Source organism: Cervus canadensis, chromosome 8 (assembly GCF_019320065.1).
Source record: "Cervus canadensis isolate Bull #8, Minnesota chromosome 8, ASM1932006v1, whole genome shotgun sequence".
In the NCBI taxonomy this organism is placed as follows: Eukaryota; Metazoa; Chordata; class Mammalia; order Artiodactyla; family Cervidae; genus Cervus; species Cervus canadensis.
In genome coordinates, this window is record NC_057393.1 from 26,759,828 (window position 1) to 26,772,738 (window position 12,911).

A 12,911-nucleotide genomic window follows, 5' to 3' on the forward strand; every position below is an offset into this window, starting at 1 on the left:
TATGCTTTCCACACACATGAATAACAAATCTTTCTTCCATCTTCCCTCTATTTCTGCCTCTCCTTGTTCAGCAGGCCTGAGCTCCAGGCAACAAAAGGTGATCTTTCTCCCTTTTACCTTGTCCCTTAATCCCTTTGAGTTTTTCCACTAAAAAATATTTATGATTTTTATTGGGAAATTTAAAAAATCATATTACAAAATAGACAATTTAGAAAATACAGAATTTTTTTAAATGTAAAGCCACCTGCTCACCCTGAGAGGTAACATCCCTTTAAGTTGTGCTGGGTTTCCTTTTTGCTTTTTTTTTTTTGGCTTGAGTGTTTTCCAGTAAATACCCAGCAAGGGCCAGTGCAGTCACACCAGTTGGTTCTCCTTTCCTGTGAGGCCCAGGGCCCAGGCTGACCTGGGAGGGCTGTCTCACCTCCTAGAGGTTGGAGCTATGAGCAGGCTGGCCTAGGAGAGACCTTGTCCCAGTTTTCTGCCGTGTTCTCCCAGACTCATTGTCCATTCTTTCTCTTTTCCAAAAGTATTCATCTGGCTGCACAGGTCTTAGTTGTGGCACCTGGAATTTAGTTCCCCGACCAGGGATCCAACCCCCGGTCCCCTGCGTTGGAAACAGAGTCTTAATCACTGAGCCACCAGGGAAGCCCCCATTGTCCATTCTTTTCTGGAGACTCCCAAGGTTAGAGGCAGCTGGCGGCCCTTTGACCACTCTCCCCTCCCTCAGAGTAGAACGGGAGAGCTGCGTGCTCAGATCCTCTCGGCCCACCTCCCTCCCCTCTGTTCTCAGGTGGTTCAGAGTTGAGAAGCACAGCCTTAGCCAGACAATTTCCTCTCCTGGCAGCAGCCCCGAGGCTGACTTGGGCTGGGAGGCACAGAGGAGGAGCCCAGCTTTCTTCCTGGCCCTGTCCCCACCAGGTTGTGTGATCACGGACAGGACACCCAGCCTCTCCGGGGCCCTGCATCCTCCCCTGCCCCAGGGATCTGGTGGTGGTGGCGTTCTCTGCTAGTTAAGCCCAGGATGATAACAGGCTAGAAAGGTTGTGCCCTCCCTTCCCCTCCCCTCCCCTCTCCCCCCTCCCTTCCCCTCCCCTAACTCTCCCGCCTACTCTCCTCTCCTCTCCCCTCTTACCCCTCCCTCCCTCTCCTCTCCCCTCCCCTCCCAGCAAAGTCACACTCCAGCCCCCTCCCTCTCCCCCCTCCCTCACACAGGTCCTGAAAGCACATCACTGGATAAACTACAAACAAAGAATGGGACCCAGGCCTCTGTCTATTACTATCAGAGTAACTACTCATCAGAGGTAGAGACTGCACAGATAACTTAGCAAGTTTGCAGGACATATTGCGGATCGTCTGACTTAAACTACAGGCTAAATGATCTACACAGCATTCATTTGGCAGGTCCCAGGGGTCCCTCAAACTGCCAGGCTCTCATTTTTCAGAGGAACTGAAACGGAGACACAGTGAGTCCTCCTGTATCATGAGGGTTAAGAGAAGGGAGAGACCGGCCTCAGATGGAAGTCCCCTCTCCCAGCAGCCCCGGGGCTCCTGGGCAGGTGAGTAGCACACCCAGAGCTTCACTCAGTGGTCCCCAGAGTCTCCAGAGGAAGGCCGGGTAGACCAACGGCATGGCATGCCAGTGAGGGGCAACACACACTGATACCGGGACAGGGAGACTCCGGGGCCCAGGGCAGCAGGAGGGGAGGGCAGTCATGGGGACACTTCCATATTCTCTAGTTTTAACTTTTTCATAATGGTGTGTTTAATCAGAAAAAAAAAGATGGAGATATTTCCATTTTCTAAAAGTTGTTTGAAATTACAGGAAGAAGGGCGATCAGTGCAGCTGCCACAGTGCAGATGGGCTCTGTGAAGACAGGAGGGTGTTGCTGAGCCCCTGGGCCCAGAAGGACTCAGAAAGATACTTGCCTCCCGTGCTCCAGAGGGCTCGTGGGAGTGGTGCTTGTGACTGTGTGAGGCAAGTGCTGGTGACATCCCTGGGGGTCCCAGATGCCCACTGGTCCAGGCTGGATGGAGCAGGCGTCAGTGGAGTCAAGGGCACCCCAGCGCCTGAGGTTTTCCTTGGCTCAGGGGCAGCTCTGAGCTGCCAGTGAGGGAGATAGAGGGGAGAAGATTGAGGAAGAGCCTGGGCTTCACCCACTCCCAGCCCAGGCTCAGGCCACGCCTATGGATCTGTGACCAGGAGCAGTTCTTCTGGCTGCCTCCACTCCCCTCCCCAAGTCAGGCTGCCTGGGTCAGGACTAGGGGCCAGTGAGGGTTAGGACTGGGGGCCAGGAAGACAGGGTGTTGTGGGGTGGGCTGCAGGTAAGGAGGAGGGAAAGATAGATAGGAAGAGACTGCAGGACAGAGAGGGGGACAGAGACAGAAAGGCACACGGAAAGACTCAGACACACATGCCGAGGGACACAGAGAGTCACAACACAGAGAAAGGCAGAGTCAGAGATAGAGAGACAAACAGAGTGAGAGAGGGAGAGAGACAGAGAGAGCTAAGAGCAGCATCTTCGTTCCACTTGCTTCCTAGGAGCAGACAGAGGGGCAGGTGCAGGTCAGGGCCTGGGCGGAGAGGACAAAGCTATAGAGATGGAAGCAGGGGGAGTGAGTGTCACCATCACAGAGAACAAACCTCCGCCGCCCTTGCGGTGTGCTTGGCACCCTGCTGGAGGCTGCAGGGACGGGCAGGTGTGAGGGCAGGTCCCATCCTAGCTGGGAGACCCACCCCACACCTGGGAGGCAGGAGCAGCAGGCAGGAGCGGCCTTTCCAAGGGCCAAATGGGAGGAGAGGCTCCCAAGAGCTAAGGTCGCCAGGGGCAGCTTGCGGAAAGGGCTGCATCCAAGCTGCCTCTTGCAGAGCAGGTGAGAGGAAGGGGCATGGGTTCTCCAGGGGAGGAGGCATCTGCAAACATGTGGAGGTGAGAAGACATATCTGGGTACTGTCAGGAGGGCCTTGAATGTCATGACAAGGAGGCTGAGGGGGCCCGGCCACACTAGGGCAGAGGAGTTATGTAGTGGGAACCGTGCTTTAGGGAGACCTGGGCTGGCCAGTGGCCAGACCTGAAGGGCAGCAGAATAAAGTGGAGGAAAGGCACTCACTGAGCCCCCACCCCCTCTCCCAACGCCCCCCATCTGACACTACAGTCAAGCAACCCCAAACTGCCAACCCATGCCTGGCTGCTTCTCACCTCCATGCCCTTGACCAAGCGGTACCCTCCATCCAGAAGGCCTCCCCTTCCCCAAGCCAGGCAAAAACTGAAGAGTTTAAATGCTCTTCAAAAGACTTCTCTTCCAGGATGGCTTCAGGCAGGGTAAGGCGCCCCTCCTGGCTCTTCCCAGCACAAAAACCGATTTGAAAGCTCCCTGGGCTCAGCTGAGCTAAGCCATGTTCTTAACCAAGAGCCAGAAACTGTAACTGGCTCCATCAGTGCCATGGCCTTAACCACACCCAGAATTTGCCTGTCCCCCACGGGCAGCCCCACCAGCTGTCCCACGCGTCAGTATCCAAACCCTGAAGAAAGGAAGGAATCGGGTGGGGCCCATTTGCCTAGAGGTGCTGTGGGCTGGCCAGTCACAGAGCAGTGACTCATCTCCCAGAGAGGAGGGGAGCAGTGGGGGACATCTGGGCCGGGCAGGGGAGCCTGTAGAGAGAGCCTGCCTCTGCCTCACACCCTTGGCCGGACGCCGTCTTCTCCTAGTCCCCTCGGGCCCTTGGAAGAGAAGGAAGAACCTCTTGCAGCCCCTGGCTTGCCCCCAACGTGGCTGGCATTGACTAGGAAGGCGGCTGAAGCCTCCCTGTCCCCCACCCGCAGCTGCCCCCCACCCAGGCCGTGGCCATGGATAAATTCCGCATGCTCTTCCAGCACTTCCAGTCCAGCTCCGAGTCGGTGATGAACGGCATCTGCCTGCTGCTGGCCATGGTCACCGTCAAGCTGTACTCCTCGTTCGACTTCAACTGCCCCTGCCTGGCACGCTACAATGCCCTCTACGGACTGGGCCTGCTGTTCACGCCCCCGATCGCCCTGTTCCTCTGCGGCCTCCTGGCCAACCGGCAGTCCGTGGTGATGGTGGAAGAGTGGCGCCGGCCTGCCGGGCACCGGAGGAAGGACCCAGGCATCATCAGGTGCGGTCCCACATCTCCCAGCTTCCCATGGGCATTGTCAGGGGATCCCCCAACTGCATAAGCACTGCCAGGGGCTCCCCGAACCCCAGTGACCTCCATGGGCATGGTCAGGGCTCCCCCGGGCACCCCCACAGGCACCCTACTTTCAGATGTGCCCCCTGCTCTCCCCCAGAAAATGATACCAAGGCACCATCAGTTCACTGAGACAGATTTGCCAGTCTCCACTCTGGAAACAGATATTTCTGTCTGTCACCTTTCCATGCCCAATGATAAAGACGTGGGAAAGACACAGGATTCCTAAGAATTATCCAGGTCATGTCTGTCCTGCTGGCCATGGATTGTAACTCCCCACATGCATGAAGAACCATCCCATGATGTGAATACCGTATTACACATATGAGAGGCATGGTTGGCTTGAAGGCTGCATCCCGTCTCCTGCAAGCTCCCCGAGGGCAAAGACCTCATCTGCTATCACTATGTCCTCAGACCCTGGTCGGTGCCCTGTATCAAGAAAAGCTGATGGGGAATTCCCTGGCAGTGCAGTGGTTAGGGCTCGGCACTTTTACTCTTTCACTGCTATGGCCTGGGTTCAATCCCTGCTCAGGGAACTCAGATCCTGCAAGTCACGTGGCACGGCAGAAAAAAAAGAGAGAGAAGAAAAGCTGACAGAATTAAGCAATTCATAATGTTCCCTGGCCAACAGTGAGCCAAGCTCTGTGCCAAGTGCTGTGTGTGTAAGGCCTCTGAATTCTCACCTCGGCCCTGAGTCTGCTCCTGTCTTGGATCCATTTTTAAGGATGGAGGACCTGAGGCACAGAGAGGTTAAGTCACTTGGCTGAGCTCCCACAGCAAGGAAGAGGCTCTGATTCAAGTCAAACCTGGAACTGCTGCCCTGAGTGTTTTAGACAAAATACCTAAGTGCCACGGGCAGTGGCAAGAGGGGCTTGGTGGGTTTTAGTTCACGCACGATCTTTTCCTCTCCCCTATTGATATGGACAACTGGGGTGTTCTCAAGGGCATGTCATGTAACTTCATAACGGGTCTTTGGTTCCAACTTCTAACTACCTTGCCCCCATAGAAAATGATGGAGCCACCCCTGCCTACAACGTATTTATAATTCACCACCAGGTAGGCCGTGTACGCACACACACACACACACACACACACACACACACACACACACAGCCAGCACACACCATCCTATGTTTTGTGTACAACCCGCCTGCCAATGCAGGAAACATAAGAGACCCAGGTTCGATTCCTGGGTGGGGAAGATCCCCTGGAGGAGAGTGTGGCAACCCACTCCAGGATTCTTGCCTGGAGAATCCCATGGACAGAGGAGCCTGGTAGGCTACAGTCCATGGGGTCAAAAAGAGTCAGACACGACTGAGTGACTGAGCACACACGCAAGTTAAAAACACCTGCATTCTGTGCATAAGCAGCCTCTCTTTTATGTTCCCAGGGGCTCCCAGCTCCCTGTGATTCAGTCATGCAGGGAGGCTTTTTCCCTAGGGTCTCGTGGTTCCAGCTCCACTGGGCTCCTGTCCTGTGACCAACACCCAATTCAGGCCACTAGATGTAGTAGGTCAAAAGAGGCACCTGGGGACAATCAGGGGCTCCCTGGACACTGTGGGGAGGTGTGTAAGTGCCGTCTCTGGGCAGGTTATTCCACAGGACCCTCTTAGTGACCCCATGGACCACAGCCTACTCCATCCGTGGAGTAGGCTCCTCCATTCATGGGATTTTCCAGGCAACAGTACTGGAGTGGGGTGCCATAGCCTTCTCCCCCTCTTAGTTTAGGGTCCCCCCAAAAGCAGGCTCTGGGAAGAAGTGATAATAAGGAGGCAACTGGGGCTCAGTCCTTCTGAGGAGCCTAAGGAAGTGGGTAGAACCCACCTCAGAATCGTTCCACTGAGGGTCCCAGATGCTGGGGCATTAAACTACCACCCTGCCCTCTGGGATTGAGGTCGATTTGGGGACATGAACCCTCCAGGCCAACCCCCATTGGGAGCAGGGACTCCTCCAAAGCCCCAGACAGAGCCACACAGGGGATTGAGGTCAGAGGTCTTCAGGCCCTCCACATGACTAGAAACTACCCACCAAAGCTCTAGATGCTTCTGGCCTGGGCAGAGCACCAACAGAGTCCGCTACAAAGGCTCAGGCAGGAAGAACACCAGCTCCCCAGTGTTCCAGTCCCAGGGCTCCCAGGACCCCAGCTGTGCTTCTCCCCCACCCTCTGCTGCTCAGGCCTCTGCAGTGGGAGCTGCAACCCTCCCCTTGGGGTAACCACACACTGTCCTGGGAAGTTCATCCTCACATCCCCCCTGTAGCCTTCCTGCTGCAGCTGAATTCCAGCTGCCCTGTGTTCCCCCTCCCTTCCTCTGTTCCCAGGTACATGTGCTCCTCTGTACTGCAGAGAGCGCTGGCTGCCCCCCTCGTCTGGATCTTGCTGGCCCTCCTCGATGGGAAGTGCTTCGTGTGCGCCTTCAGCAGCTCTGTGGACCCCGAGAAGTTTCTAGACTTTGCCAACATGACCCCCAGTCAGGTGCAGCTCTTTCTGGCCAAGGTGCCCTGCAAGGAGGACGAGCTGGTCAGGAACAGCCCCGCTAGAAAGGCGGTGTCTCGCTACCTGCGGTGCCTGTCACAGGTAATTCGGGGTGGGGGGGGTCCTCTCCCTGCCCTCGGAAATGTCCTGCACTGGTTCCCAGGGGCACAGGGTGAGGAGGTACACATGGTTTCCTGAGGCCCCCTTCCCAATGCTAGAGACACAACCGCAGAGCATGTGGTCCCTGAGGGGGTAGTTAGAAACATGACCCTCACAAGGGACAGTGTCAGGCCTTAGGAAGTGGTCACTTTGCCATCAACACTGACTCACCTCAGGGTGCAGACCAGGTGTCCATACCCTTCTGGAGTCAGCTAGGCTCATCTCCAGGTTGGACGGCAGGAAAACGCTGCAGACATACTGCACTACCCTGCCCCTGCCCCACACACACATTCTGCCCACCCCTCAGAAATAACACTAATTACCACTTATGAAGCCCTTATGTGTCAGGCACTGTGTTAAGCATTTCACATGCGTTACTTCATTTAATTCTCAAAACTGCCCTATGAGATAGATGCAATCATGATCATCCCACTTTGCGGATGAGGAAACTGAGGCTCTGAGAGTTTAGTTCACAAGGCCAAAGGCACACAGTTTGTAACAGGCTGGGCAGGAATCTGAAATGTCATTCCTCCAAACCCTCCCCTACTATGCAAGTCCTCCCCAGATGCTTGGCTCCCCACAGAGCACAGAATCCGTTATCCTGGAGACAAACCCCAGCCCAAGCTCCAGATCCCATCCTCACCACTGCCAGAGCCCAGCTTGGGCTATGTCTCCCCAAAAGTGTTTACATGGTCCCACCACGTGCAGAGCATCACTGGAGATACACCCTAGCTCTCTGGGGTGTCGGGACAGGCTCATGGCAAATGCAGGCCCGTGGAGTGGCAAAGAGAAGACCAGTGCTTGGGACACACTTGATTCTGCTTCAGACTGTGACCATGGCCATGAGCCCATTCCCCTCTGGGCCTCAGGTTCTTCTGCAAAATAAATGGAGGTTCGGTCTACTCACCTTGATGTCCCTGTGGATGTAAACACTGTACACTAGTTCACTAATTCACTGGAGATAGTGTAGAATTCTCAGACCAGGGTCTGAGTCCTGACTCAGCTGTAAATGATCAGTCACATTAAATGCTCCTCCAAGTAAAATACTCACACAAACATTTTAAACTTAGAGTGGGGGGAGGGAAGGGCCATGTGAGAGGCCAGGCAGAAAGCTTTGTCAATCACTTCTACAAATGTTAAGGATTCAAGTAAGTCTTGTGGTTTAAAGGATGATTTCTCTGCTCCAGGTCTATAAAGTTGCTCGTCTTAGGCAATGTCTCAATACCTTTGGCTGGGCAGAGGGGAAGGCCAGGAGCTGGCCAGGTTGGGGCTCCAGCCTCAGAGAACTACTTTCAGCTTCTCTTTACTCTTGGCCTGGAACACTGTTTCCTGTTAACATCTTGTAAACTATCATCAACCTTCAGGTCTCAGCCTCAACTTCACAGTTCTCTGAGGCCTCAAATTCAGGTCAGGTGTCCCCTCTCTGAATTTCCATGACTCAAGATACATCCCTCAACATGGTACTTAGTCAGTCATCACCTATGTCATTGTAACTTCCACTAAAGTGTTAGCTCTATGAGAGCAAAGACTAAGTCCTCAGTATCTCCCCGAAAATATAGGATGGATGGATGCATATATGGGATGGATGCACATATATAAGCATGGATGAAGAACGAGATAAAAAGATGAAAGGATGATGGGTGGATGCACAGATGAATGGATGGGAGTGCAAGGAAGACAAAACTTTACCTCCACCCACCTTAGGTTTTCAGCTGTGACTATAACAAAAAGAAAGATTAACAGGAGGAAAATAAACAGTTTATTATTGTGTGCAGTGCTCATCAGGCAAGGGGAACCTAAAACAGAGTCACTCTAAGCGGTGGCTTAGAACTGCGGCTTATATAGCATCTTCAGCTATGAACAATACCTTTGTAGAGAAATGTCAGGACAAAGGAAAGCGGCTTTATGCTTCCAAGGGTGGAAACTGTGGGAAGATAAATAAATACATGGGAGAAAACTAAAGGAGTAAGGTGTGTTTGTTCAGGAGGAAGGCAGGGGGGATAAATAACAAGTGGATAGATGATTGGATAGAGATAAATGGAAGCAAGGATGAGAGTATGGGAACATGAATGGATGGGAGGATAGATGGTTGGATAGGGGGATATGGACAGATAGGAGCATGGTTGAGAGGGTGACTTGATAGGAAGACAATAGATATATAGTCAGATAAGAGGATGGATGACGGGGTGGGTGGAGAGATAGTTGGATAGAACATGGATGGAAGGAGGAATGAATGAATGGGAGGGAGGATGGATGGAGGTAGTTGGTAGAATGGATGACTGAATTGGAAGGCGGATAGACCTGAAAATGGATGGAAGGGATAAGGAAAGGGAACACCTTTGCCACACTGTACAATACCTGTGTGCCTGAACGCTTACATTAGCACTCCCCACCCTCTAGGCCATTGGCTGGAGTCTCACCCTGCTGCTGATCGTCCTGGCCTTCCTGGCCCGCTGCCTGAGGCCCTGCTTCGACCAGACAATCTTCCTGCAGCGCAGATACTGGAGCAACTACGTGGACCTGGAGCAGAAGCTCTTCGACGAGACGTGCTGTGAGCACGCGCGGGACTTTGCGCACCGTTGCGTGCTACACTTCTTCGCCAGCATGCAGAGCGAGATGCGGGCGCGGGGGCTGCGCCGGGACTCTGCGTGTAGGGGTCCGGAGGCTCCTGAGAAGCCCGAGCCCCCAGAAGGCCTGGACGGTGGAAGCGGGAAGGCCCACCTGCGTGCTGTCTCCAGTCAGGAGCAGGTGGACCACCTTCTGAGCACCTGGTACTCCAGCAAACCACCTCTTGACCTCACAGCATCCTCTGGGCTCTGGGGGGGTGGCCTCAGCCACCGCGCCCCCACAGTGGTCCCGGGCACCAGGGCGTCCCCACACACCGATGTGTAAAGACCCAGACCGCGTCCTCACGTAAAATGCCCACACTGACAAGGATGTGGGGGCTTTCCAGGCAGTGGGGACCCCATGACGGGGCAGCTTAACCCTTGTCAGCCTCCTTCCCCAAAACAGCCCAGTCGAGTTTCAGGGCGTGTTCTCTTGTGTGTTCTACAGCTGTGCTTCGCAAACTTCATTGTGCTCACCTGTTCACCTGGACTCTTGTCAAATGCAGATTCTGATTCAGTCCATCTAGGGCCAGGGCCGAGACTGCATTGCTAATGAGCTCCTGCTGTTTCTGGTCAGTGGACCAAACTCCGAGTAGAGCAAGAGTCTAAACAGATCTGCCCTGGGTGCTGGGTCCCAGATATCCCTATTCTAAATTTAAAATAATAATAAGGACAACAGCACCTGCTTGTATGATGCTTACTATGTAGCACTGCTCTAACTTCTTTCTATATATAACTCATTTAATCTTAATGATAATATGATGAAGTAAGATGATGACTAGCCTCATTTTTTTGAGAAGAAAAGTGGGGCATTAACGGTTAAGGTGGCTGAGGTCACCCATATAAGAGCTGGAATTTGATCTCAGGACGTCAATTCTAGAGTCTGCATTGAGCCACTACATTAGTCCTCTAGACTGTGTTTGTGTGTGTGTGTGTGTGTGTGTGTGTGCGCACGCACACGCGTGTGTGTTTTAAGGGTCCTTGCTGGGTTTCCTGCAGCCTCCTACAAGTTCCTCTGAGTGAGCTCAGCAAACTTTGCTTGTTGAATTCTTCTCAAAAGTACAGATTAGTGTCTCTTGCTGGCTACTGCAGATGAATAGCTTTGTATCTTTGTAGGGGGCGGGTTTCTGTTTCTGAGTATCAGCGGGAGGCTGACCCTTCCAGCTCCCATCTTCCCCAGTTCCACCAATTCTATTCTAATCAACCAAGGCCAAGCAGCCCTTCAGGTGCAGCTCCTTTGTCAGCCCCGCCTTCTGCTCACCTCCAGCCAGCAAGCACTTCCTCTGTCACCTCTCCACTCCCCACCCTCCCCACCACCTGCAGCCTGACCCCTGATCTTGATCTTGCTTTCTAAGGCTGCCTCCTTTTCCAGGCATCCCAGGGGCATCTACCCACTGCCCTCAGCAAGAAGCTGGCACCATGGTAAGAATTTCCCTAGGGATATGAGGAATGGACCAGATCTGCAAGTCAGGGTGCAAATCGGGTGTCCAGGAAGCCCTAGACATCTCTATTGAACAAACACCCCAGGTGATTCTGCAAAAATCCAGTGTTTAAAAACCTCTGGACCAAGCGTGGGTGTAGGGTCTGACTCAGGGATGAAGACCCTCGAAATACCAGGGTTAAATCTTCCCGGAAGAACTGCCTCTCAGTCTGTGGCAGCCCAAACAGCAAGGGTTGGGGAAGATCTATTCTGTGAGCTCCTCTGGGTCTCTGCCCTTCCCTGATGACTCACTCACCCCCACCCCTTACGCACACATCCTGTTATTGCCTCTGTCAGCACAACAGTGCTTGGTGACACAGACATGCACTAGGTTCATTCTATGCTTTACTGGTAATGAGGGCATGGGGGCAGTACAGGGGCCCTGGAGCCCAGCTCCCTCCATATCAGGCCATCTCTGCTCTCCTGGGTGCTTGCCAAAGGGCCTAGGAGGACCAGACTATCTGTACAGCCCAGTCTTTCCCCTGCTACCTTGCTGTGGTCAGGCCATGCAAATATCTGAAAGGGTACTGGGCAGGGCAAGATTTAGGCAAAGTGTGAGCAGGGATTGGTGGGGGAGGGAGGAGGCAGACCTTGGACATGATCCAGTCAGCAGGGCCGAGTGCCCAGCCCAGGGAAAGGAGGCTCAGGGACCCCACCTTGGGCTTTAAAGAAGCAGTATCTGGACCAGTAAAGGGCCACTGACTACAATCAATATCCTTGCCTTCTTATATTGAGCCTACTGCATAGAAAGCACTGTGCCAGGGAGGAGGGAAGGAAGAATATACAAATGATGATCCCCAAGGAACTCACTCTCTACTAGGACCGAGATGGGTGCAGAAGTCATTATAACCCAAAGCAAAGGGTGTAAAGTGATATGATAGTGCCAAGCCATGTGCCACAGAGATTCAGCGTGAAGAGTTATGGCTCCAAGCTGAGAGAATCAGAAGGACATCATTACAATGGACCTTAAAGGATGGAGGCGGGGGTTTGACAAGTAAAGAGAGATGGGGTGGGGGAGCAGAGCATCTACAAGGAGGAAACAGAACAAAAGCAAAGAATTGGAAACGGACAATGTTTGGTTCGCTGATTCACTCAGCAAACATTGATGGAATGCCTAGAGCACCAGAGAGCAGGATAGTGGAGAATCCACTTAGTGGAGATTCCAGTCTGAAGGGGAGATAAGACATGAGCCAGTGAACAAACAACCGAGTGCAGGGTGTGTGGTCTGGCCTGGCCAAAGTGAAGGACTTTAGCCAGAGGGCCAAGGAGTCTATTCCTATGAATCCCACCAAGAGATGCTTCCTGAGCCCCACATCCAGTGACACCTTCTTGGATCCTCAGCCTTTGATAGTCCTCAAATGCCTCCTTATCCTCTTCAGTCCCCAAATGGCATGGTTTCAAACCCCAAACCTCTTTGCCATCATCCATTCACACCACCATTTACTCATATCCTGGGAGAGAGGCCTTGTGTAGTGCATGCCACTCCACCTGGGGGTGAGGGACCCGGGTGGCAGGCTGCCACCTACTCCCCTCCCAGGAGAGCAGCCCTCGTGGGTGCTCAAGCTCATTGCCCAAGTCTCCTTCAACTCTGGGAGATAGTCCTTCTGAACATACCCTGTACACAGGGCCTCCCTTCTGGGAGACATGATGACCAGCTGGGCAAGGCAGAAATGTACTGTAAGAGTAACTTTAGCTGTGTTAGTCCCGTCTCATATGGTCTGGGCAGCTGCAGTTCTGCACGAGAAGTGGAAGATGGTGGCATCCTTGAGGGTTTTGCTCAGGTCTTTGAGTTTATCCTACAGGCAAGTGCTTCCGGGCAGAGTCAGAAGGCAGAATGATACTCCACCTGGCAGTGATCCCTGAAGCTGCAGGGACGGGTACGCTAGCGAGAGAGAGAGAGACTGAGAGAATAGGAAGGACTGAGACCATTAGAGCTTTGGGGGAGAAAAGATGGGGCAGCAAGTGAGAATAAGGAATCACAGAGGCAGA

General features: G+C 53.4%; 1 protein-coding gene across 1 annotated transcript; it reads left to right on the plus strand.

Moving 5' to 3' along the window:
• The first annotated feature begins 3,692 nt into the window (after positions 1–3,692).
• Positions 3,693–10,128, plus strand: CALHM3 (calcium homeostasis modulator 3). Its single transcript, XM_043476450.1, has 3 exons — positions 3,693–4,132; positions 6,524–6,779; positions 9,237–10,128. The coding sequence occupies exons 1-3, from the start codon at positions 3,846–3,848 to the stop codon at positions 9,726–9,728; spliced, it is 1,035 nt and encodes a 344-aa protein (XP_043332385.1). The 5' UTR covers positions 3,693–3,845; the 3' UTR covers positions 9,729–10,128.
• The last annotated feature ends 2,783 nt before the right edge of the window (positions 10,129–12,911 follow it).